The following is a 27,122-nucleotide window of genomic DNA, read 5'->3' on the forward strand; positions in this document are numbered from 1 at the left end:
TGATAAATTTTTCCCTCTTCTTCATCCCCCACACCTAAAGATGGTACTGAAAAAGGAAGGGTGTTATTAAACAAAATGGGGAGGCGTGAGGTTTGCCTTTTGGACATCTACATTGAGAAGCTGGCACCTCCAGGTCTAGCAGGCAGTTGCAAAGAGAAGAACTCAAGCTGGAGGATAAGACTGAAGACAGAGACTTGGGGAAAAAAGTAAAAGGATTCTCAAAAAGCTAGATAGAATGAGAATACAGATCTTCTACAATCTTAAGCGTAAGTCAATTTGAACATTGGTATGTCAACTCTATGTTAACAGATGAATTTTGACTGGTTTCTGAAGACTCAGGAATCTCTACTATGTGCTCTCTACACAGGAGCAATGACAGAATTTGAATTATTATTATAAATGCCCCTTGAAATTTTATGGCAACTGTTACCATGTAAACATGAATATATCAATTCACCTTTTTTATGATTTTAAGAGATTTTGTGAAAACAAAGGTTGGCTCACCTTCTCATAATGAGTTTCCATGCATAAGAAGATGGTGTAGGCTGTTAGGCAAGCCAAACAGCCTTCAAGATATGATTGGCCCCCAAGCTTCTCTGCTTCTGCATAAAGGTTATTTAGAGTTCGAACTGTTTCTTCAAACTGCTGCCTATCAATCTGTATGGAAAAAAGAATTTAAAGTAAGTTTTGGAAAAAAGATCAGCCACTCACTAATGCTGGCTATCACTAATTGATTCTGCTGTTCTGTCAACATTCTTATCTAATAGTTGGCAAACCTCCTGGATGATTAAATCAGGACCTATGTTACTGAAACTGCTTAGTTTTTTTTTTTTTTTAAATCTTATCCCTCTTATGGACACTGGATATCTTCAAGGCTCAGTATGGTGTCTCTTTATTCTCTATACTGAGTTTCAAGTAACTTAATAAAATTATACAATCCTTCCATTTTCCATTCACTTATATTCACATTTACTGAGCACCTATCATCAGATGTTAGGACAGGCCTTTGAGGAAGATGAACAAGACACTCAGTCCTCCAGGAGTTGACAAGTCATGTAAGCAGAACAGGTATGTAAACATAAAGACATAATAAATTGACAAAGTACTACAGTGGGCACATATATAAAGTATGGCGGGAGCACAAAAGGAAGGAGAAGTTCTCTTTATCTGGAAAGGACAGGTAATCTTTTTATTGTTTTAAAGTTTTTTTAAATCTAAATTCCAGTGAGTTAACATACAACGTAATATTAGTTTCCGGTGTACAACATAGTGATTCAACACTTCCATACATCACTTGGTGCTCATCACAAGTGCATTCCTTACTCTCCATCACCTGTAAGTTGGTAATCTCTAAGAGCAGGTAATCTTAAATTGAGTCCCTAAACACTGGAATTTACTAAAAGCTCACACTGAACAAGGCAAAATCTCAAACTATCACACAATTCTTCACACCAAGTCATTCCTGTTACCCTTCTATTCAGTGACACCATTATCCCACATTGACCCTAATACTACCATTGTCTTCCATTTTCACTCTAATCATCTGCTTTCACTTTCTTCTGCTAACAGTACTTTCACATCTCAGTGCTCTACCCTAGGATTTTCATCCCATTAGTAGAGTATTTCATGCCACACTATCATTCTTGGCAACAAAGGACAACTTATCTGTCCTTACTATAGGGCCCCTCTCACACAAACTCCCTTATTCCTGAAACGAGTAGAGTAACTCCTTACATTATGAATGCTCTCCTTTATGAAGTCTATACATATAGACTCAGAAAAAAGTCAAAGGACTTCAATATACAGTTTGAGACAAAACAGTCCCACGAACATAATTTTTTAAAATGTAAAACAATTTATGGTCATCATCCTTAAGCTATTAAAACCCTTTAGGTTAGAGGCAGTTGTGATCATTGTTTTGTTCTGCGTGTGGAAAAACTGTGAGGATGCGGTGAGCCAACGGCATGAAAAACTTTAATGTGAACTTTAAAATGGTGGTGGCTCTCCTGCTTTTTCAATAGGAACTACTTTTAATTTCCTAGAATATTAAGAGTTTCTGAAAAGGGCTGGATGGGCAGAGATGGTGCGGGAAGCCGCCACTTGAAGAGCGGTCATTTGGAGAATTGACGTCAGAGTTCTCATTCCCTGAAAATGAATTCTATTCACTCTGCAAACAAATATTTGTAACAAATTGTTATCTTTACCTAATTATGCCTAAAATAACACCTTCAGTTTGTCACATCAGCAAATCCACAAAAGTCTAAATAATTTCAAACACTCACAATTGATTTACTTAAATGTTATGATCTGATAAGGAAGGTTCCACGAATTATTTACGTTTCTTTGGCTTTGTGATTCAAAACCATGGGCTCCAACCCAGAAACATCTTCTTTCAGATCAGAATTACTGATCATACTAGAAACATGAATTCTTAAAAAAGCTATTCCAAGACAGTAATGCTTTATAGGATGGAAACAAATCATAGATCATTAAAGAAAAACAAACAAACCAGCCCACCAACATGAAGGACTTTTTTAAAAGGTTAAAAAAGAAATTTAAAAAGTCAAGAATTTCTTTGAAAGATTACTAAAAAAGAAAAGGGGAAAAAAGGTAAACAGCAGGGTAGACAGCAGCAAGGGCAAAGGACCTAACATATGAGGGTTCAACAGAACAAATGTGGGCATTTTTCTTTCACTCCCTTCACTATGAAAAATACCTTTCAGTATTCTCTCTTGAGTACCTGAAGACTGATATAGATGCTATGACAAAATTGGGAGATTTGTGAAGTGGGAGCCCAACATAAATTTGGACTAATAAACATTGAAAATCAGAACGGAAATAGGAATCAGACTCCTTTTCCCAGAAATTTTGTTTCTTGTTGAGTGATGTGGTAGCTCAACATGGGGCTGAAGCTTAAAGTGATCACAAGTCAAAGGTAATTTCTATGAACCAGATGCAGACACATATTTTAAAGGTATGTAGGGGAACAAATGCTTCAATTGTAGTTTACTCATTTCTCTCCTACCCAGACCCAGGGTGTCTAGATGTCTGTATTTTGACTAAAGTGAGACTAAGGCTTTCTTTAAGAATTGTCCTGGCAACAAAGTACTTAAGCATCAAAGTATTACATTCTAACAGGCAACGGAAAAAGTAAACTTGTTAACAGGCAGAACGTGCCCTCACTCCCAGATTAAAGGGTACAAATGCCTGCGCGCGCGCGCGCGTGTGTGTGTATGTGTGTTGCTTTAAAGTAATACAAAACATTGTATATTAGTTTCTTCCTCTATTAAATTGCCAAGTGTGATGTTCTCACAAAAGGAAAATCAGCCCCAGTGGCAGAGCAATCAGTACAATTTCTAGGGTAAGGAGTAGAGAAACAAAGACAGAAACCTTCCAATTTTCCATCAAACAAAGCAAGGAAAATTTAAACCTGTAATTTAAATTTGATTTCAACACATTAAAAGAAAAATCAAAAGCTCTCCCAAGCAGTTTAAAGCATAAACTAGTGTTTTAACCCAAACATTTAAAAAGAAAAAAAGAAGAAAAATCCCTCAAAGACACAATTGAACAGCACCAAATAACACTCCGTATAGTACTCAGAGTCATAAGCAGTTCTGGTCTATAATCTGAAGTCAAAGAAGTAAAAAGGCCTCCAGAATTTAGAAACATCAATTTTCTATAAAAATCAGTGGAGTACTGTGACTACATTGTGTTTCTGTATTCAGACTATAAAATAAAGGCTCTACCACACAGAGTGGAAGGCTAATGTGTTTCTGCATACATATATTTGGCTTAGTTATGAGTTAGAAGTTTGACTTTAAAACCTTTAAACAAAGAAATCTTGTAACATCCAAATAAGTGTATAGTTTACACTCTGATTTGAAAGTACATAAATAGTGTACATCAGACTTTCCATAAAAGGCTTGCAAATAAAACATTTGATCCATTTCATACAAACCCTAACACAGAAAACATGTTAACTGTGATGTTAAATTATTTAAAGAAAAAAAAACATTTGGTAGCTCTAGCCAGCAGGCATTGTGCTCAATTTCTACCTCTTCAAACCACAGTGGAAATGTCCAGCCAGTGTCAAGCTGAGTTAACTCATAACATCGCAATGATAAACTGTAGCGTTTATGTGGCATTTCACAGACAAACTAATATGAAACCTTCTTTAAAAGGCATATCTGATCTGGGGCACCTGGGTGGCTCAGTCTTATTAAGCGTCCTACTGCGGCTCAGGTCATATCTCGCAGTTTGTGGGTTCAAGCCCCGTGTGGGGCTCTGTGCAGACAGCTCAGAGCCTGGAAGCCGGGTTCCCATTTTGTGTCTCCCTCTCTCTCTCTGCCCCTCCTCTGCTCATGCTCTGTTTCTCTCTCTCTCTCTCAAAAATAAATAAACATAAAAAAAAAAAAAAAAAAAAGAAAGAAAGAAAGAAAAGAAAAGCATATCTGATCTTTCATTTGCATTTAAAGAAACATACTTGGGTCACTAACTTGACCACAGTGTTGAAGGACACTATAATTGATATACATTGATTTCCCAAACTTGGCAATCAGGTAGAACAACCTACCTTGTTACAAGCTGATTTTAAAGGACTGCTACACATTTCTCTAGCACAGACTCATCTACACCCACTTATCCCATGACCAGTATTTCTTACGCCCACACCCACAGCACACCTCATCACCTCAGTCGCTCACTTCCCAATCAAGGAGAAAAGAGCACAAAACTCTGCTCCCATCTTACCAGAAACTGACCTCTGAAAAGTAAACTGAATGTAAGGTAACATGGCTCAAGACCAAAAGATCTTTCTTTGGGTAGGTGAGCACATGCGGGCCCAAGAAAACACACAGTCACATATGCTCACTTCATTGTACTTTTAAAATAAAATTCACTGATTTTTTTCCCCCTAACTCTTAAGAAAGAGGAAACAGTGCCTTCTTCCATTTCTGTGTGCAGAGTTGTCTGAGGGACCTATATCCTGAGGACAGTTTCAATATGCAAGTATCACAACGCAGGTGGCTCCCAGTGATCTTAACTGGGAACAACAAGTTGAAGGCCTTGTTCGGAGATATTTCCCTGTCCAGGCCGATCTACTGTTCTAGGTTTTTCAGGTTCCAAGAAAGCCTGTCTGTAACTGTCTGGCACAGCATTTAATAAACCCCTTCTGCTGAGCAGTGCGACCAGCACAATGGCCACAAACGCCAGTCACAAGAATGATGATGATTACTCTTGCGTGGCGAAGTAGGAGGTCACAGTTTACAACATGCTGAGTTAGGTGGCTTGGAACCTCAGGAATTAGTTCCTCATCACTGTTGTCAATAACCCGGGTGGAGGTGTGGAGACGGCCGGGTAAGAAGAGAGCTGGCTGGGTACAGATTCCCGGCACTCGGCACCACCGAGTTCTATAAGGCCATCACACTCAGGGGCTTGGCTTTATTCGTCCTCCTCCCAACACCGCATCTTGCTTAGTGGCCCTCCTTTGACCAAGGCACCTCCTTTGCCTGCCCCTCCTCAGAACCGCGAGGCAGGCATCAAACGGGTCTGGTGTCGGCCCATACTCCCTCCCGTCCCTGAAGAGCCCCCTCCCTCGCCCCAGAGCAGGTGTGGGGAGCCAGTCTGCGTACCCGGTTCTCCAGCTCCGCGGGGAACTTGGTCTGGAACTGGCAGCGTGTGCCACTGCTGTAGTCTCGCTGAATGAATACCTTCCCAGACACCGGCGCCTGCTGCGGCCTCATGGCGAGGACAGGACGGGCGCGCTGCGGGTTCGGGGAGACACCAACCACGGGTCAGATCCCCGGCCTGGACCAAAGACAGCCCCCCACCCCCCCCTCCCACCGGCCAAAGCAGCCCAAGGCCTCTTCCGCCCCACTCCCCTTCACCCATGCTGTCACCGCGGGCCTTTAGCTACAGCCCTGGCCCAGGCCCCGCGCCCCCCACAGCCCGGTTCGGCCCGGGAAACACGAACCCGCCTCCTCTGCCCTCCAGCTGCAGTCGCACCGCCTACGCCGTCACTTACGTCTTGCCGCAAAAGACCTCTTTCCCCGCCCCTCAGCTCGGCGTCCTGCCTCGAGGCGAGGACCCACCCTCTCCTCGGCCGTAAAGCGACTCTGGTGAGGCTGCGCGCTGCGGGGTGGAGGCGCGCTCAGCGGGCGGGGCCCAGGCTGACTCCGCCTCCCGCCCCTCCCGGAGGAGTCAATAAGGAAGGAAAAGCCTGGGCGGGGCGGGGAAGGGGAGAACTTTGGAGGGCGGTGTCTTGCCGACGGTTGCTGAGGTCTAAAACTCGGGATTTTCCCCGTTGTGTCATTTCCTTGTCACATTGTGTCATTTCCCTATTGATCGTCCAGGTAGTTTTTGATCACTCTTGTAAGGTGTTATTTTCACTCTTGATTGGATGTCCTAGCTTGCACGTGAGACACCACCCAACTCTATACCAAATAAACTGCTCACACAAATTTGTAAACAGAAAACAGAAGCCTAGGGACCCTTTTGGCAAAGGGGTGGGAGGAAGAGAGGACAAAGAACCTGCTTGGGCTTTGTCATCCAGCATCCTTCCTCCAATTCTCTGAGGTGTTACTGATCTTCCTACCCCAAGATTTTCATCCAGTACCCCAGTCTACATCCCTCAGGTGGCCTGAGAGGACCATTTCTCATGAGAAGCAGTTCTCATTTCCTTGGCCACTGGGGCTCTCACTTAACTCAGCATACTTTTGCAAGGCAGCCAAGGAAACCCCACCTTAAACTTGTCTGCTGGTGCTGGCTGATGTAACTTGTTAGCACCACTATCTCATCCTGAATTTTATATATTTTAAGAATATTCTCTTACTGTATTTTTAAAAGTTTTATGGAAATATAAATAGCATACAATAAACGCAATGTATTTGAAGTGGACAATGTAATAAATTCTGACATATATATACAACCATGAAATCATCATCTCATCATATCAATCAAGATTGTGAACATTTATCTCCCTCAAAATTTGAGATTCCTTATGCTCCTTTGTAATCCCTCTGCCCTATCCTTACCCAGCTCCTTTTCCCTAGGCACTGATCTGCTTTCTGTCACTATATGTTAGTTTGCATTTTCTTGAATCTTATGTAAAATGAATCATACCATTTGCTGTCTTTCACATAGACAGTATTTTGAGATTCATCTGTTGTGTTATTATGAATTCATTCATTTTTGTTGCTGGATAGTATTGCATTGTATGGATTTCCTATTGTTTGTTTATTCATTCATCTGTTGATGGACTTTTGAGTTGCTTCCAGTTTGGGGCTATTACAAATAAAGCTGCTATTGGACATTCATATTCAAGTCTTTGTATGGACATATGATTTCATTTCTCTTGGCGAAATATCTAGTGTTTAACTTTTTAGGAAACTGTCGAACTATTTTCCAAAGTGGTTGTACCATTTTACATTCACACCAATAGTATATGAGGGTTGCCCCATGTTTGTATAGAGATATCCTCTTGTAGTTATACATTTCATTTTTCTGTGCCTAATGATTTTGAACATCTTTTCATGTACTTATATGCCATTCCTATATCTTCTTTGATGAAGTATTTGCTCTAGTTTTTTTGCAATTTGTGTTTGTTTTCCAATTATTGAGTTTTGAGAGTTTTGTTGTATATTCTAGAGAATAGTCCTGTATCAGATATACAATTTGCAGTCTTCCCCCCCCCTCCCCCCCTCCCCCCCATTCTGTGGCTTGACTTTTCACTCTCTTAACATATCCTTGGGTTTGGAACACATTAGGGTGCAGATATCTCGGGAAGGGCATTATTCTGCCTACCACAGATAAGGATTTAAGTTCATTTTTTCTCCTCATATAATTATCCAGTTATTCCAGCATTATTTGTTGAAAAGGCTCTCCTTTCTCCACTTCATTGTCTTTATAGCTGTGTCAAAAATCAGTTTTTTATATGTATATATGTGGCCATTTCTGGATTTTCTATTCTGTTCTATAATCTGACCCTGTTTTGCATTAAAGACTAGGGTTTGTCTCTGAAGTTGATACTTTTTTACTGATTCAGTAAGATCTCCTTGACCTCTAGCCCCTAGTAATCACCATTATACTGTCTGTTTCTGTGAGTTAGACTTTTTTTTTTTTTTTTAGAGTCCACGTATCACTGAGATCATACAATATTTGTCTTTTTGTTTGACTGATGTCACTTAGCATAACGTCCTCTAGATTCATTTTAGGTTGTTGTAAATGGTAGGGTTTTCTTTATCATGGCTGAATAATATTCATATTATATATATTACATATAATATACCTATTTTATATATATATATATATATATATATATATATATGGCATTTTCTTTACCCATCTATCTGACTATGGACATATAGGTTGTTTCCATATCATGGCTATTGTGACTAATGCTGCAATTAACATAGGAGCACAGTTTTGTCTTTGAGATACTGATTTCATTTCCTTTGGAAATGAAATACCCAGAAGAAGGATTGCTGGACCACATAGCAGTTCTATTTTTAATTTTTTGAGGCAACTCCATGCTGTTTTTCATAGTGGTTGTACCAATTTACATTCTCACCAACAGGGTGCAAGGGTTTCCTTTTGTCTACATCGCCCCCCACCCCCCCACCCCAGCACTTGTTGTGTGTTGTCTTTTTGCTAAAAAGCCATGCTAACAGGTGTGCGGTGTTATATCATTGTGGTTTTGATTTGCATATCCTGGATGATTACTGATGTTGAGCACCTTTTCATGTACCTGTTGGGCATTATGTGTCTTCTTTGGGAAAATGTCTATTCAGATCTTTTAATCCATTTTACAATTGGATTGTTTACTTATGCTTTGCTATTGTGCTGTATGAGTTCTTTATCTATTTTGAGTATTAAACCCTTATCAGATATGTGGTTTGCAAATATGTTCTCTTATTCCGCAGATTACTTTTTAAATATATTAATTGTTTTGTTTCGCTCTGCAGAAGCTCTCTAGTTGGATATAGTTCCACTTGTTTATTTTCGTTCTTCTTGCCTGTGCTTTTGTTGTCATGTTCAAGAAATCATTGCCAACACCTATGTCAAGGAGCTTCTCCCAGTGTTTTCTTCTAAGAGTTTTATGGTTTCAGGCCTTTCTTTCTTTGGCAGCATTCCATGCAACCGAGGAAGCTGGGCTCTCTTTCACATGCTCTCACTTTCCCTGAGGGAGAAATCACAGGCTGGGAATGTCTCTCTTGGCAATTAGCTGTGCATCTTTAGGGGAGAGGTGGTGCAGGTAAAGTGAAGCTGTTCCTTTTATCCTCTTCAATATGTCCAGTCTTGGATTCTTTCTTTCTTTCTTTCTTTCTTTCTTTCTTTCTTTCTTTCTTTCTTTCTTTCTTTCTTTCTTTCTTTCCTTTAAAGGTGTGCTGGAACTTCTCCACTGGACTCCCAGACTTACCCAAAAACACTCTCATCCCTGGATGACTGTCAAAATTGGTGTTCTTTGGGGGAAGAGACAGTAGAAAACTCCTATTTTTCTATTTTGCTGATGTCACTCATTTCCTGTAGGTATTTTATTATTAAAATTTTTTTAAAACATTTTATTTATTTTTGAGAGACAGAGACAGAGCAGGAGAAGAAAGGGGCAGAGAGAGACGGAGACAGAATCTGAAGCAGGCTCCAGGCTCCAAGCTGTCAGCGCAGAGCCTGATGCAGGGCTCAAACCCATGAACCGTGAGATCATGATCTAGGCCAAAACCAAAAGTCAGATGCACAACTGACTGAGCCACCCAGGCATCCTGAAACAAATTTCTTTAAAAGTATGGAGTAATATAATGGCAGACAAATCCTCTCTAACTAAACTGTGTACTCTACCAAGAGTTTTCCTTCCTTTAAATTGCCCTGAGCACTTGTGAATACCATGTGTGCTACATAATCATGCACTCACTTTTGTGACTCCTTGAGATTGCTTTCTTAAAAAAAAATGTATATATATATATATATATATATATATATGTATAAAAGCTGTGAGAATGGATATTGTTATAGAAATAATTGAACTCTAGAGTGAGAAAGAAGATGTTAGATGTTACCTGCCTGTCTCCCATTTTGTGTGGAAATTCCTTCTACAACCTCTGTTTGAGTACTAATTCTAGAGACTGGTAGACTACAGCTGTTTGATCTGGGTCCACTTGTTTTGTTAGGAAGATAACCTCTTACTGATGGGAAATCCACTCCTGTGTAACTTCTGAGATGGTATGTAACAGTGAAACTTAGAATTCCACCAAGCGGATGCTAAGAACAGTAGCTTAAGCTGGGTACTTGACTATCTATATGGACCTATTTAGGAAATTGAAAAACCTACCCTATCTGCATTAGCCCATCACCCATCTCTCTGTTACCCTTGAGAATCTTCTTTACTGAAGGATTAGTAGAGCGCTGTGGTATCTCATATCAAACAAAACTAGAGGGGATTCAAGACACTTGAATTCAAGTCTAATATTCTGAGAGCTTTCAGTGTGTTCCCTGGCGTTTGAGGACGTCATTCCTGAAATGTTTAAAGGCTGGAGGCTGTGCCCGTAGCTGCCCCTTTCCATTGACCTACTTGAAGAGGCTATGTTGGGAAGGAGCTTCACTTTCTCTGTTTTGGTGCAGCAAAGGTACGTATTTTCCAGGGGTCCAATGGTCATGTGGTAGGGAACTGGTCTGGATTTCCTAAAAGAGATCCAATGGAAGAGGAACTTCTGGAAAGGCAAAGGGATCCCAATAGACAGTGGTGGCCAGGGAAAACTGTAAGCCACTCATGGGAGGAGAGGCATTGACTCAGTCAAAGGAGCTCAGTGTGACACCTGAGGGGAAACCCCCAAGTGCTTGTGAAAGAAACATAATTGTCCTTCTGCCCCCAAGAGGGCACTACTACCAGATGTCACCTATATCTACCACTTTGCCCTTTGTCTCTAATCTCCTTTCCCCTTGGGTTTGCCCTGAAAGGAGGAAACATGGTGACTTGGCAATCTGGGGAAGGAGATGGAGTGAAGAAGAGAGACTAAGCCCCAAGCATCCGTCTCCAAATGTCCCATTAGCTTCCACGTTGCAAAGGGAGAAGCCCTAAGTTTAGATGAGCTTGGAGAGTTGATGTTACACTGAAGGGATATTTTAGTTACTGAAACAAAACTGTTCAGTTGATCAAAAGGGCCCGAAAGCTAAGGGGTCTGCTGGAGATTTCACTGAGGGATGGGAAAGAACAAGCCCTGGAAGTAGCCTGGGAGAGGCAATGGGAGGAAGAATACCATAATTCATTCTTCCACCCAATAAAACTTCCAATCCCTGATCTCTATTTTCTCCCCAAAGTATCACAGAATCAATATACTTTCTCTTCAACATTTTGACAAATCTTAGATATTGTAAGAGTTCACAGACTCGTGCCCCTCCCCATCCTCTCAGATTAAGTACTATCTCCTGTAACAGAGTTTTGGTGTGACATTGTTATCTCCCAGCTACGTGTGCAGGAGTAGTATTACTGCCTGGGGCTCGAACACCAGACCCTCATCATTGCAGGGCATCACATGGTTGATTTTTACTCAGTTTTGTTTCTTTAGACCCCTCTGAATTTTTCACATGAGCTGCTTTTAAGTCAAGCCTTCCCTCTTGTTTGTGTATTTTTAAAAACTCAAATGCAGGACTTTATATGTTTTTTTTTCCTGTGAAGTTTTATTTTAAAGATCAATAGATTTTGAGTCATGCCTGTTGAAAGTATTCTGGATCTTGATTCTGGCATCCATGGCAAGAAGTCATCCTTCCTGGCTTGGTGTCATTGGCCGATCTTAAAGGCAATCCTTCCCTGACTTCATGGAAATGATTGAGAGGGAAGATGTTGTGGTGGTCATGAGAATGGACTCTGGAGCCAGATTCCTTGAGTTGAATTCCTGGCTCTTTTAGCTATAATCTTGGCACATTACTAAACCCCTCTGGGCCTCAGTTTCTTCATATGTAAAATAGGAAACTAATAATATGCTATTATGATTGTACCTACCTGTGTCCTTTAGCTAACAAAGTACCTTGAAACTTAGTGGCCTATGACTACAATCATTTACTTAGTTTATAATTCTCAAGTTGGCAATTTAAACTAGGCTCTGCTAGTCAGTTTTTCTGGTCCGAGGTAGGCTCCTTCATTTGTCTGGGGCGAGCTGCAGATTAAGTAGGAGGTCTGTTTTTGGGGGTGGGCTAGCCATTAGTTGAAATGTCTCAGCTCATTTTCCAGCAGGCCAGCTTGGGCCTGTTTTCATGACATGGAGAGGGAAATCATGGAGGGCCTCAAGAGGATGGGAGAGGGAGGGGATGGTTATAAATTCTCTCTCTCTCTCTCTTTCCTTTTTTTTTTTCTTTCTTTCTGTCTTTTAAATACAGTGTTATATTAGCTTCAGGTGCATAACATAGTGATTCACAATTCTATAAATTATTCAGTGATCATCGTGATAAGAGTACTCTTAATCCCCTTCACCTATTTCACTCATCTCCCTCATGAATTGGGACCATTTTTGTAATCAATCTTCCCTTTGCCTCATATGAGGTTAAGAAATAAATGTGTTAATATATATAAGGTGCTTAAATTGTGCTTGGCACATTGTAAGTGACATAGAAGTATTAGCTATTATCAATAATATTCACTACTTGGCAAACAGTAAAAGAAAGAAAAAAAGGAAAGAAAAGAAAAGAAAAGAAAGAAAGAAAGAAAGAAAGAAAGAAAGAAAGAAAGAAAGAAAAAATCATCAGAGAACTCTTAATGTTGATATCAACATGCTGATTAGCATTCTTGGATGGCAAAAGATAAGCCAGCTGTAAATCTATGGAGCAGTCTGCATGTTAAGAACATGGGCTTTGGGGTCAGATAGACATGAGCTGGGATGTGAGTTCTGCACTTCACTAGCTTTGTGTCCTTGGCCAAGATGTGTAACCTCTCTACATCTCAGTTTCCTTACTGTAAATGAATGTGATAATTCTTACTGTATTAGTTTCCTAGGGTTACCATGGCATTACCACAAAATGGGTGACTTAAAAAGCCAAAAATTTATTTTCTTACAGTCTGGAGGCTAAGAGTCTAAAATCAAGGTGTTAGCAGGAACTTGCTCCATTTGAAGGCTCTAGGGAAGGATCCTTCCTTGCTTCCTTTAGCTTCTTCTAGTTTCTGATTGTTGACTAGCCTGTTAACTTGAAACAGGTGCACCTCTTGGTGGATGTCGAGCCAGAAGACACAACCAAGCCAAAGAATGGGAAAAGGGAGTTGGGATGAGCACTGGGTGTTATATGTAAGTGATGAATCACAAAGTTCTATTCCTGAAATTATTATTACACTATGTATTAACTAACTTGGATTTAAATAAAACAAATAAATGATAAAAAACAAGAAAAGGGAGCATTTAACTTGCAACAAGAAAAGGAGAACCCTAGGAATATTTCCCGAAACAGTGTATTCTTGAACAACAAAGCTGGGGAAGTTTTAAGCTAAGGGCACATACATGTTCATGAAGGGGCTTGTGCAATGGGGCATTCAGGATGGAACTGAGGTAAAAAATCATCTTAAGATGACAGTGTCCAGGTCTTAGTTGGTTAGAGTGCCAAGGGTTAGCAAAGGTCAGCATCAACAATTCTCTGGCTCCAGTTGGTCTGGTATCTGAGTGCTCAAAGGGGTTTAGATCCTGCAAAGATAACTCAAGAATGTATGTCAGGTCAATCTTTACTTTTGAATCAGCACTGGGAGTTCTCCACAATACGTTGTTCCTGATAGGATTAGGTTCTCTCCTGGCCCCATAATGGCTATTTGTTCTTACAGCCTTTTGTTCCCTTAAGGTAATTAACTAATGAGGTCTATTCTGCAGTTTCAACACGTCTTGGGAAGTTCTTGTAAGACACAGGCTTTGAGCAAGTCATGCTGGTGAGGCATAGAGTACAAGATGGCCAAGTGGCCCAAAGTGACTTTTTTTGTGTCAAGAAAGCTATGTTTCATCTTTCTTTTTCTGGGGACCCCTAACTCCTTCTGCTTAGAATTCATGGCATTCCTTGGCTTGTGACCGCATGACTCCACTCTCTTTATGCAGACTTCTCCCTTTTGTCTCCTCCATGTCTTCAAATTTCTCCTTCTAGGACACCAATCATTGGATATAAGACCCACCTTAATCCAGTGTGACCTCGGTTTACCTTGATTACATTTGCAAAGACCCCATTTCCAAATAAGGTCACATTCCGAGGTTCCTGATGGACATGAATGTTTGGGGACACTATTCAACCCAGTCTACCTAATTGCAGGGTTTCAATATGACATTGTATGTAAAACACTTAGGATGTGTTTGTCACATGATAAATAAGAAGCAGTGGTCACTGTTTTTATGATTATTGCTGTTATATCACTAGAGTTAGTCAAATATCTTGCTGAAATCAACATAATATACCAATAGCTATCATTTATTGAGCTACTAGTGTCAAGAACTAGGTTGAGTAGCCTATATGCATGATCTCATATAATCCTTACTACATCTAGGAATCTAGTACCCCTGGCCAAAGAATGATAATAATATGAATCAGAGACTATCTGTGATCCACGAACCTGTGCTAGCTCCAAACAATCATCTTATTCTTTTATATGTTTTAAAAATCTTTTAAGATTTTAAGATGCTGAAGTCAATCTTTCACCAGTTAGACTCCAAGCAAGACCTGAGCTTTACTGCCCACCTGCTTGTACTCATAGACATTTGTCCCACAGTTTTTCTTAAGCTCTTCTTCCCAGCTTATCACTTAACTCAGGCAAATGGAAAGCAAAGCTGCCCTTCCAGCAAGTGATAGCAGCTGCTCTGACAAGACCACCCGCTGGCCCAGACCACCCAGACCAGTTTGAGCTTAATACCTGACTCACACAGAGGCAGATGGACCATGGAGAGACCTCTAGAATGACTGATGACTATCTTTACCTAATTATACTAAAATCTCCACCCAAGGAAGAGCCTCGGCCTCATTTACATAACATACAATCCATAAGACACACGCGTGACCTCATGCTTGCCTCCATATGTGATGACAAGGCATCCCTATCTAAATTTTCATCCTAACCCTAAATGAAAGGAACTCATCCACCCTTGCTCAGAGAGTCATGGCTTTGGAAGTTATTCCCCATGATCTCCTTATTTGCTGCAAATAAAGTCTTTCTTGTGTGACAACTCCATCTGGTGCAGTTTCTGACTCACCAAGGAACAAACTCACATTGGTTCGGTTACAAAGCTACAGGTCTATAGTTTTAAAAATTCATTCTTTCCTCCCTGTTGGAATTTGAGTTCTTTGTATCTCATTTTTTTGAACCCTATATATTTATTACTCTGTTCATGATAGATTTTCGAGAAATGATTTGAAAGTAAATTCATTCAACAAATATTTATTAAGCACTTATTCATAACAGCTGGGAGTGAAAGGACAAATAAAGCCTGGAATAAGTCCAATCACATTCTCATGGGGGCCAGGAGGGTGGGGAGACACTCAGCCTCACTCACCAGGGAAATACTAATCGGAACCACAATGAAGTACCACCTCTAAAATCAACAACACAGGAAACAGCAGCAGTTGGTGAGGATGTAGAGAAAGGGGAACCCTCTTGCACTACTGGTGGGAATGCAAAATGATGCAGTCACTCTGGAGAATAGTACGGAGGTTCCTCAAAAAGTTAAAAGTAGAACTACCCTACAACCCAGCAATTACACTGCTTGGTATTTAGCCAAAGAATACAAAAATACAGTTCAAAGAGGAACATGCACCTGGATGTTTATAGCAGCATTATCAACAATAGCCAAACTATTGAAAGAGCCCAAAAGCCCATCCACTAATGAATGGATAAAGAAGAAGTGGTATATATGAACAATGGAATATTACTTAGCCGTCAAAAAATGATGAAATCTTGCCACTTGCAATGATGTAGCTGGAGTTAGATTGTATTATGCTAAGTGAAATGAGTGAAATAAGTCAATCAGAGAAAGACAAGTACCATATTATTTCATGCATATGTGGAATTTAAGAAACAAAACAAGTAAGCAAAGGGGAAAAAAGAGAGAGAGGCAAATCAAGAAACAGACTCAACTATGGAGAACAAACTGATGGTTAACAGAGGTGAGGTGGAGGAAGGGTTAAATAGGTGATGAGGATGAAGGAGTTCACTTGTGTGATGAGCACTGGGTATTGTATGTAAGTGACGAATCACTAAATTCTACACCTGAAACTAATACTATACTGTGAGTTAACTAACTAGAATTTAAATAAAAACTTCAAAAAAAAATAATAATATGGGAGGGTACAGATTTGAAGGAGAAGACGGATTTTTAAAATGATCAAAAAATTTTTATTTTAGAGATAGAGAGTATGTGAGCAGGGGAGAGGCACTGAGGGAGAGAGAGAGAGAGAGAGAGAGAGAGAGAGAGAGAGAGAGAGAGAGAGAGAGAATCTTAAGTGATAAAGAGAATCTATGTGCTGAGAGTGGAGCCCTACGTGGGGCTCCATCTCGTGACCATGAGATCATGACCTGGGCTGAAATCAAGAGTTGGGTGTTTAACTGAGCCACCCAGGTACCTTGAAAAGAGGGTTTTTAATAGATGGGGAGGTAATTGGATATCCCAGACCCTGTGCCCAGGGAATAATGAGGTATCTGCTATGATGGTTAAATTTATAAATTAACATGACTGGGCCAAGAGATGCCCAGATAGTTGGTGAAACAGTATTTCTCTCTCTCTCTCTCTCTCTCTCTCTCTGTGTGTGTGTGTGTGTGTGTGTGTGTGTTTGAGGATGTTTCCAGAAGAGATTAGCATTTGAATTGGTGGGCTGAGTAAAGTTGATTGCTCTCTTCAATGTGGATGGGCATCACCCAATCCACAGAGGGCCTGAATAGAATAAAAAGGTGGAGGAAAATGGAATTTGCTCTCTGACTGCCTGAGTTGAGACATTGATCTTTCCTGCTTGGAGTGACCCTGGTTCTCAAGCTTCCACACTCAGACTGGGTTCTATGCCATTAGCTCTCTGGCCTTCAGGCCTTCAAACTACACCACCAACTTTCCTGGGTCTCCAACCTGCAGACTTTCTGGATCTCTGGAAAACCTTGACTAATATACCTGTAGTGACAGAGTTGGTGTCTGCTTGGGTGAGGGCAAGGTGGGGGTAGGGGTAAAAGATCTTCTTTTTTTTTTTTAATAGTCTTTTTTTTTTTTAAGTTTATTTATTTCAAAAGAAAGAGAAAGAGAGAGAGAGCAGTAGAGGGTCAGAGACGGGGAGAGAGAGATAATCCCAAGCAGGCTCCTCACTGTCAGTGTGGAGCCAATGTGGGGCTTGAACCCACGAACCATGAGATCATGACCTAAGCCAAAACTAAGAGTCAGATGCTCAACTGACTGAGCCACCCAGGGACCCCAAAGATCTTTAATAAAGAAGAGAGATAGTGATAAAATTGTAACATCCTTTTATTTGCCCCTCTATTGTTTCTTCAATGTAGACGAGCCAGTTCTTTTTGTCTTGTATGGTAGGATCTCTTTTCCAAAGCTTCAGTCTTTTTGTAAGCCTCTCATAACTTTCTGGTGTTTAGAACTAAGATACAGAACTCCAATAACCACATTAATCTGTGCTGAATGTTATCGGAGACTGGCCTGTATTCCTTTCATTTAAAAAAAAAAAAATCTTTTTTTTTTTTCCTGATCAGAACAAAGCAAGCTTTTCAATGTAGGTCCCATTCTGCATCGCCGGCTCACGTTCGGCTTGCAACCCAGAGATCATTTTCTGCCCTGCTTATGAACAGCGTTCCACGCTGCAGTTTATTTCTTCTCTGTAGCTCCTGTCCTTTCTGAGCTTTGTTCTATCTGTGTCCAACCACATCCTCCCAGGCCCTTCATAAAGGCTTAAACTGAAAGATGTACTTACACTAAAGAAATTTTAAGTGTTCTTGGCCGTGCTCACCAAGCCCCCTGTTTCATCTAACATTGCTTGTTTTGTTTATTGTTCTTTCCTTCCAAGGCATCAGAGCAGCACGGGATGGGCAGATCAGATCCGTGTTCTTAGTTTTCATTTCTTGCTTCTAGGGTGTGCTCGCACAATGGACAGAACTCCAAGGACGATCGCCTCTTCGTTTTCCTGCATTTGTTGGTAATTTGAAGTCTGCTTCTGTTTCAGAAGCTTGTATGTCTTTACTGCATTTTGAGTGAACACTGTTAGCATACCTGAGTAGACAGCATCTGTTCCTTCCTATTTCAGTCTCACCATCCAGAGCAACATGTGTCCCAATTTCAGGAAACAGGCTGAACAGATGTCCGAACTGTTGTACTGAACACTTCTCTCGGGAGAGCAGCTCTCGCCTGCATTTTTGTTTCTTTCGCTGTGAGTGAGGAGATTGGATTGAGCCATGTTGTTAATGGAGGTCCTTTGCCTTTATTGTCTGGGCTCATGTTGCAACCTTCTTGTGTCTGCAGTGGCTGGTGAGAGTGGAAGGTCTGGAGATTTGACTCTGCACCAGCACAGTCTTGTAGCTGGAAGCAAGTCCGGCTTTGAGGGCCTGAGGCCTGCAAGGTCTCACGGAGCTCCACACCTCCAGGGGCCCCACGCTTGGCTTAATGTTCTGCTGTCATCATTTTGAAATTCTGAATTTCTGAACTTGGGGTCCGCATTTTCATTTTGCACTGGACCTCACAAATTACAGATGGGAAGAATGAGAGGGCCTCTGGTGAGGGCACACCATCGCTTTCTGGGATAGATGCCTAAATTTCCATATCTCCACAGAACCTGGTTCAATGTGAATTTTGAAAGTGAAAAAGAAAAACAAATCTCCCTTAGAATTGCATCTTTCTAGAGTTGGAAGTGCCCGTCAGGTGTGTGGTTCAGGCACCTGTCTTAGGCTAACTAGGGCACTTATTTGAAGGATGGCATGATTCCCTAAGAGGTCCTTTCAGGTTGACTCACATTTATTTATTTTTTGTGTGGTTTCATTTTTTAAAAATTTTGCCAAATAAGGGTATTTACTTATTTTTCTTTTAAAATTTTTAGTTAAATTCTAGTTATTTAACATACAGTGTAATATTGGTTTCAGGAGTAGAATTCAGCGATTCATCACTTACATACAACACCCAGTGCTCATCACAACAGATGCCCTCCTTAGTACCCATCACTCATCTAGCCCATCTGCCACCCACCTCCCTCCATCAACCCTCAGTTTGTTCTCCATCATTAAGAGTCTCTTAAAACATGGAAGAACTTTTAATCACAAAAATATCTTTACAGTAACATGTGTGCCGGGCATTGGCAAAATAGGGATTGAGACTGTAAATTTAAGAAATTTTTTCCCCCTGAGAACTAGCCTGTCGAAGAAGGGATGCATATTTAGATCTTGGCTTTGGGGGAAGTAAAGTTGCTCTCCTCTGGACATTTGGCCATGGAGACATATTTACAGAGGGAAGGAGTTGGACAGCTCAGGGCTGGAAAAGAATCAGGAAGAATGAATGAAGTGAAGAACCCCCTGAAAAAGAACAGAGAAGATGGAAGGCCTTAAAGAGGATTTTTTATGAGAAGGTCACATCAGTGGCCATAGACTCAGAATTCTGTTTTGTATGTTCTAGAATCCTTTCTGCTTTCTAAACCGTACATCCACATGTTATTGAACTCTTCTCTGTAGAAAGCACTGCGTGCTCACCCTTTGAGCCCCTCATACCTTTTCCTTCTGGGTGATATTGAACCATATGATCTCCATATTGTTTGTGGTATGTTTTTAGTTCTGATGTAAGATTTGCATCATGTCCCTTTTAAACTCTCTTTTACCCTTGACAATCAGTCTCATTTGTGGCTGGCCTAATTTAGGGAATCCCTACACTTAGTCAACAGGGTTTCTAATCCATCATTTAAGTCACTGATAGTCAGGGTCACTGAGTAATAGAGGTTAAAAAAAAAATCATTGTGTAAGTGAAGAAATGGCCCAAGGCCCTCCTACCCAAAAGACTCTATTAGATTTGCTTCTTTGATCTCAAACCTTTTAACCAGGAGCACACAATTGATGAATGTAAATTTCTTCCCCAGGTACATTTATGAGAGGAATGTGTTAGCTTAGATTGATTGATTTCTTTTTTTTTTTTTTTAAATGATTTTGTATTTTTAACTAATCTCTACACCCAACACAGGCTCAAATTTACAACCCTGAGATTAAGAGTCACATGTTCTTTTGACTGAACCAGCCAGATGCCCCTGATTTCTCTTTTTCCTAGAAGCCTGGAGGACTTTAGAGGGTACAACAGGTTGTGAGTGAGTTTTCTTTCTGTGTAGAAGTGTTAAGGGGAATAGTTGGGGCACAGAGACTAACCCAAAGGAGTCTCCAGAGGGTTTCCTGAGCACCCCAAGACTGCCTAAAGGCTTATGGTGCCTGGGAGAAGGCATGAATAAGTGGTTGTGGGGGCTTATTTGGGGTGTAGTGCTCAGTAACAATTATTGCTGAAAGTTAGTCCAGGACAAGACATTTATTTATCCTGTAATGGCAGAGAAGTTACCTTTCTCCACTGTCCCTTAGTAGCTGTCAGATTAGTCAGTGACCACACAGGGCCATGGAGAATAGGACAAAGGTCAGGTGAGCCTGGACTAAGCAGAGGAAGAAGGGAGAGGTTTGAAGTAAGTGGGCTTCTGTGTGATGATCCTTAACAGGAAGGCAGGGGAAGGACTTGGCAAGGGAAAATGGGGGGTGGGTGCCCTCAAGACAAATTTTCCTACTCTTACTGGCATTGTTCTGCCATAAGAGATAGGATCCTTTCAAAAGTAAGCAGATTGTCAGAATCAACTGCTTCAAAATATAATGGAGTCGAGAAGGGGTGACCAGGTTTGCTGGTATTAAAAACCAGGTGTTCTCTGATATGTTGTATGTCCAGCCAGGTGAGGTACACCCTGTCCCTGAGAAAAATGGGCTCTTAATCCCATGCTTCTGAGGATGAGGGGGTCCTTCTCCGTGGTCCATCTCTAAGCAATACCTATTCCTTGAGATCTTTCTTTCTTTCTTTCTTTCTTTCTTCTTTCCTTCCTTCTTTATCTTTCTTTCTTCCTTATTTCCTTCCTTTCTTCCAATTCACCCAGCATGTTTTAATGGGCAAAAACTCTATACCCTTAATTTCCTTATGTGAAATCAGACACAATTAATTACTGGCCTCACAGGTTGTAATGAGGATGAAATGAGATAATTCAGGTCAAGTCTCTAACTCAGCTTCTGGTAAGTCACTGGATGTTAGTTTGGTTCCCCTTCTAGCATTACTTTTCATTCATTCTTTCACAAGTATTTGTTGAACACCTTTGGTGTGTCAGGCACTGTTTTGAATTCCTTTAAATAATATTGTCTTAAAAAAATCGATAGTACTAGATTACTTGTATTTCAGCTTGTATTGTCAGTATTAACCGTATAACCAATTAATAATATAATCATTAATCATCGAGAACATATGTCCATATAAAGACCTGCATATGGATATTTATAGCAGCTATATTCATAACTGCCAAAACTCGGAAGCTTTAGATTCTGTAGGATTCCAACTCTATGGCATTCTGGAAAAGGCAAAAACTATGGGTACAATGAAAAGATTAAGTGGTTGTCAGGAGTTAGAGGTCAGGGAGGGCTGAGTAGGCAGAGCAGAGAGGATTTTTAGGGCGGTGAAACTATCCTGCATGATGCTACAATGGTGGATACATGTCATACATTTGTCAAAATCCCACAGAATGTACACCACCACGAGGAATCCTAACGTGAGCTATGAATATGGGTGATGAGGGTGTGTTAGTGTATGTTCACCGGTTGTATCAAAGGCACCATATGGGGCAGGATGTTGATATTGGGGAGGTTGTGCATGTGTGGGGACAGAGGGCATATGGGAACTCTGTATTTTCTGTGAACCTAAACTGACCTAAAATAATAAAGTTTATTGATTTAAAAACTAAAACCACAACCCATGGGTAAATGTGAGTTATGGATAGGAACTGTCATCTGCTCCAGGTTTTGCTCCTCTTCCTCTCGTTCCCCATCCCCATGGATGACACTCCCAACCGTTTCCCCTATTTTACCTCTGGTTTCTGTTTGCTTATTTTCCTTACGTCTTTTTACTCTGTCAGAGTCCATGGAATGTCAATTTCCTATCATGACATTTCTGCTAATGTCCAATTTCCATAGAAAATACCCTCTTACTTTTCTGATGCCCAATAAACTTTAACTCCCTCCCCAAATCTCTCAAAGCATAGGCTTTCCGGTTCTTACCAGTCACTGGTTTAATTCTATTTAATTGGGTCTGTCCTTTATACATTGCCATATGGCTCCAATATGTACGTTGTCAGTATCTCCTAAAATGTTATCTCCTAGACCCAGAGCGTTTATAAAGATGTCGCAAATGGAATTTAATTAAAAACAGATGGATCGTCTTTGAATGGCTTCCTTTTCAATTGACAATACCAGCTGTCTCACTAATGCAATCCTAGAAGAAAAAGAAACCATCTAATCCAACTCTCTCCTTTTATAGATGAAAAAACTAGAGACCAGAGATGTTTATGTGACTTTCCAAAGGTCACACAGCTAGATGGTGACAGCACTGTGCTTTGTCCCAGTTTCTAACAGCAGAGGCTGCTTTCCACTTGGGATGTGTGTTTGCAGGGACCCCACTGTTGGGGCAGCGATGATCACAAGTAAGGAAGTTCATTCATTTTCTGCTGATTCTCTCTTTCTTCCTCCTCCTTCACCTCTTCTTTCTTTTCTCAGACAAATAAGACTTAAATGCATTTTTCAAGATCTTACATCTTTTCCTTAAAAAAAAAAATAAGAATACAAATCTCATTGTGAATATTTAAGAGGTGATTGAGTCTCAGCCTGTAGTTTTACAGATGAGAAAATGGAGACTTAGAGAGTTGAGAAGACTTGCCTCAAGTCACACAGAAGGTGGGAAATCAGAAATTAGAACCCAATTTCACAGACTTCTAATGGAGTGCCCGTCCAGTGTCCCAGCACAGCCACATCTTGCAGAACTGCTTTTTTATTTATTTATTTATTTTTTAAACAAGCCATGGGTGGAAGGAGGGTTGGAAGCAACAAGGAAGGGGCACTTAGGAAAGATTTGGAAATATACCATCAATTAATTTTGTGTGAAGAGGAGCCAATGCTTCTAAAAACATGTCCCTGGGTCAGAGATAGCACTGTTGCACTGGACAGCCCAGAAGATGAAAAGCAGAAGTTTGTATTGGCACAGTCTCTTCAGCGCACGAAAAAGGAAACATATCCTTTTTTTTTTTTTTTTTTGGTGCAGAAACTGCTTGGATGGTCCATTTCATTGTATTTTTCTAGGAATTTGAGACGGTGAGAACAGAGTGGCTTTCACTCGCACATTATTTCTCAGTTTATTTTGCTTATAAACATATTAGCATTTCCAGACTAATTAATCTTTGACCTCCAGAATCCTGCCTTCACAGGACACAAGCAAGATCAAAGGTTATTTTGTTCAATGAAACATTGGGATGGGTTGTTATGCCACCAACTCAGCTGCTCCAAAATGTGTTTCATTCCCCCTTCTTACACCTATTTTTAGAGGTTTCCTTGATAAAACCAAAGCTCATCAGATTTTTATAAATAGAGGCAATATTAATTACTTGTGAATTACAGCATTTTTTAAAATAATAAATTTCAACACAGATTTTCAGCCCTTGGGTTTATAAATAGCATTTCTCAGAAACTTTTCTGCACTAATAACCCCAAAGATATTTTGGATCTTAAAAAGCATTAAAAATGCTTAACTAATGCTTAACTTGAAAGCTTGGTCTTTGCTTCCTGATTACCTTGATTTTAGTCTAAATCAAGTAGCAATTTCAACACTGTGTGGTAGGGAGAGTATTACAAGATGAGTTGTGTGCCCCCCACGAACCAAATTCCTGTGTTGAAGTCCTAACCCCTAGTACCTTAGATGTCACTATGTTTAGTGACAGGGTCCTTAAAGAGGTCATTCAGTTAAAATGAGGTCATTAGGTGGGCTCTAATCCAATGACCGGTGTCCTTACAAGAAGAGGGACTTTGAGCACAGACACACATGGAAGAGCATGTGAAGACACAGGGAGAAGTCCTCATCTGCAAGCCCTAATCCTTACAAGAAGAGGAGATTAGGACATAGTGGCGCCTAGTGGAAGGACCGCATGAGTACATGGGGAGAGGTGGCCATGGACAAGCCCAGGAGAGAGGCCTCAGAAGAAAGCAGGCCTGCTGACAGGTCAAGTGCAGACTTCTGGTCTCCGGGACTTCAGGACAATCAACGTCTCTGTTTCAGCTGTCCAGCATGTGGCATTTGTTAAGGCAGCCTGAGCAGACTTCAATGAAGAGCGTTCTTAGAAGCACAAGAGGCCCTGTGTTCTCCCCCAGAGGGAGTAGGACATGTGGCTCTCACTTGCCTTCCAGGGCTGACAAGTGCCCTAGTGTGATAACGCATGTGAATTCGGTTAGAAAGTTGTAAATCCCTGCCTGGCTGTGCGACCTTGGGCAAGTCTCCTCTGCCTCTGGGAATCAGTCTCCTGTCTTGCAGAGTCTGTCGATGCTCTGACCTCTGTGCACCTTGCCGCCCCCTCCAGCTGGGCCCCCGAGGGAGTTTGAGAAACACACAAATTCTTCGGTCTGCCTGAAGATCTCCTGGATCAGGATCTCTGCAAGTGGTACACAGGGATCTTTCTTTCTTTCTTTCTTTCTCTCTTTCTTTCTTTCTTTCTTTCTTCCCAAAGTTTATTTATTTTGAGGGAGAGAGACAGAGAGTGTGAGTGGAGGAGAGGCAGAGGGAGAGGGAGAGAGAAAGAATCTTAAGCAGGCTCTGCACTGTCAGCACAGAGACCAATGTGGGGCTTGAGCCCACGAACCAGATCATGACATCAGCCCAAGTTAAGAGCCAGACGCTCAACCCGTGGAGACACCCGGGCGCCCCAGGAGTCTTTATTTTTTTTTTTTTTTTTTTTTTTTTTTTTTTTTTCAACGTTTATTTATTTTTGAGACAGAGAGAGACAGAGCATGAACGGGGGAGGGGCAGAGAGAGAGGGAGACACAGAATCGGAAACAGGCTCCAGGCTCTGAGCCATCAGCCCAGAGCCCGACGCGGGGCTCGAACTCCCGGACCGCGAGATCGTGACCTGGCTGAAGTCGGACGCTTAACCGACTGCGCCACCCAGGCGCCCCGAGGAGTCTTTATTTTTAACAAACTTTCCAGCAGATATTGACAGGAAACCCAGTTTGGGAATCACTGGATTCCAGCACCTCAAGCTTTCTCTGCTTGACATTGCCTTCTGTGCTCTGTGCAAAGGGTTTTGATTTCTGACCTCCAACAAAGAAGCTGGAACTTGGAAGAAAATGGGCAATGGAAACTTATCCCTATCCTACCCTGATTTTAGTCCCATTTTATTGCCTGCACACTTCCCTGCCAGTCTCAGAAGTCTCAGAAGAAAGTTCACAGGACAGCCTACTCGGTGAGGGGATCTCATGGGAAGGGGAGTTTGGGTTTGGGGGCCTGGCTCTTGACCTGCCGGCCTGCAGAATGGGGTTGGTTTTGAGTTCAGGTAAAAGGATCAGCTGTAGGTGTGGTGTGGAAAAAAGGCACTGTGAGGCCCAGGGCCATGGTAGCATATCGACAGATCTGTTGAATTGTTATTTTTTTAAAAGTTTTTTAATGTTTATTTATTTTTGAGAGAAATAGAGAGGAGGAGGGTCAGAGAGAGAGGGAGACAGAGGATCTGAAGCACACTCCAGGCTGAGCTGTGAGCACAGAGCCTGATGTGAGGCTTAAACTCACAAACAGTGAAATCATGACCTGAGCTGAAGATGGCTGCTTAACTGACTGAGCCACCCAGGCTCCCCATGGATAGGTTGAATTCTGTTCCCAGGTTTGTAATGTACTAGTTATGTGCCCTTGGCCAGGATAGTATGGACCTCAGTTTACTTACTTGCAAAATTCATTTATTTTCTGCTTTGCCTATTTTATGGGACTACTGGAATGATCAACTGAGATGATGATTATCGAAATGTCTTGAAAATAGAAATCCTAGGGGCACCTGGGTGGCTCAGTTGGTTAAGCATCTGACTTTGGCTCAGGTCATCATCTCGCAGTCTGTGGGTTTGAGCCCCACATCGGGCTGTATGCTGACAGCTCAGAGCCTGGAGCCTGCTTTGCATTCTGTGTCTTCCTCTTTCGCTGCCCCTCCCCGGCTCATGCTCTGTCTCTGTCTCTGTCTCTCTCTCAAAAAATAAACAAACATTAAAAAAAATAGAAATCCTTTTCACCAGGCTCTGTTTCTGTCATTGGAATATAGTAGTAATAATGAGCTAGGGCTGGACATGGCCAAAATCAGCAGTGTGGCTGGGCCACAGCATAGGTCTTTGGAAAGCTAGAAAGACGAACTGGCTAGTTTTTTTTTTTTTTAAAGAAAAACTTTTAAGTTTCATTATTTATTTTGAGAGAGAGAGAGAAAGAGAGAGAGAAAAGCATGAGTGGGGGGAGGGGCAGAGAGAGAGGGAGACAGAGAATCCCAAGCAGACTCCATACTGTCAGTGCAAAGCCTGATGTAGGGCTTGAACTCACATACCATGAGATTATGACCTGCGCTGAACTCAGACGCTTAACTGAGTCACCCAGGCACCCTGAACTGGCTAGTTTTAAGCACACTTTCTGACATATATCTAATTAAACTATGCACCTTTGGTTAGTGCCTAGTCAACGCTTGTAATAAAATAAAATGACTCTGAATCCAACACAGGAAGAATGGGTTTCTATATCAGACACTGGCCAAAAATACGGCAGAGTTAGAATATACATCTAGGTATTCCTTCCCTACATGATGTCACCTCTCCCTGAGTGTAAATGTTGTGCCACTGCTAGGGGTCTCACTCTGTAGTCATACCCCAGGATGGGCAAGTTCCAAAGAGAATCCAGCAAGAGCTGCCACTTTTATTAAATCCCTTCCATACACACACCCTGATTTGTGGAAGACCTGGCCTGGTTTCTGTGTACACCTCAGGCACATTGATATTTGCACATCTGGTTTTCAATGATTTTCAGCCTTACAATATTTACAGATGCTAACTAGTGAGTCCTTGGAGAGCCCTCTGTGAGGCTGGCAGTTCTAATTTCAGTGTTACA

At 41.3% G+C, this 27,122-nt stretch overlaps 1 protein-coding gene across 3 annotated transcripts in view; it reads right to left on the minus strand.

The window, feature by feature from the left end:
* GOLGA7 (golgin A7) overlaps positions 1–18,667 on the minus strand; it is a 30,444-nt gene extending 11,777 nt beyond the window's left edge. Inside the window, exons 1-4 of one of the 3 annotated variants that reach the window (XM_030312575.1) lie at positions 18,663–18,667; positions 5,972–5,978; positions 5,631–5,762; positions 505–657 (exon numbers count right to left, since the gene is read on the minus strand). In XM_030312575.1, coding sequence (XP_030168435.1) covers positions 505–657; positions 5,631–5,741 — 264 coding nt within the window. In that variant the 5' untranslated portion in view covers positions 5,742–5,762; positions 5,972–5,978; positions 18,663–18,667. Of the gene's footprint in view, positions 1–504; positions 658–5,630; positions 5,763–5,971; positions 6,043–18,662 lie in introns of those variants that run through there. The other 2 variants (XM_030312574.1, XM_030312573.2) reach the window with 2 other exon arrangements.
* Positions 18,668–27,122: the final 8,455 nt, after the last annotated feature.

Source organism: Lynx canadensis, chromosome B1, assembly GCF_007474595.2.
Source record: "Lynx canadensis isolate LIC74 chromosome B1, mLynCan4.pri.v2, whole genome shotgun sequence".
Classification (NCBI taxonomy): domain Eukaryota; kingdom Metazoa; phylum Chordata; class Mammalia; order Carnivora; family Felidae; genus Lynx; species Lynx canadensis.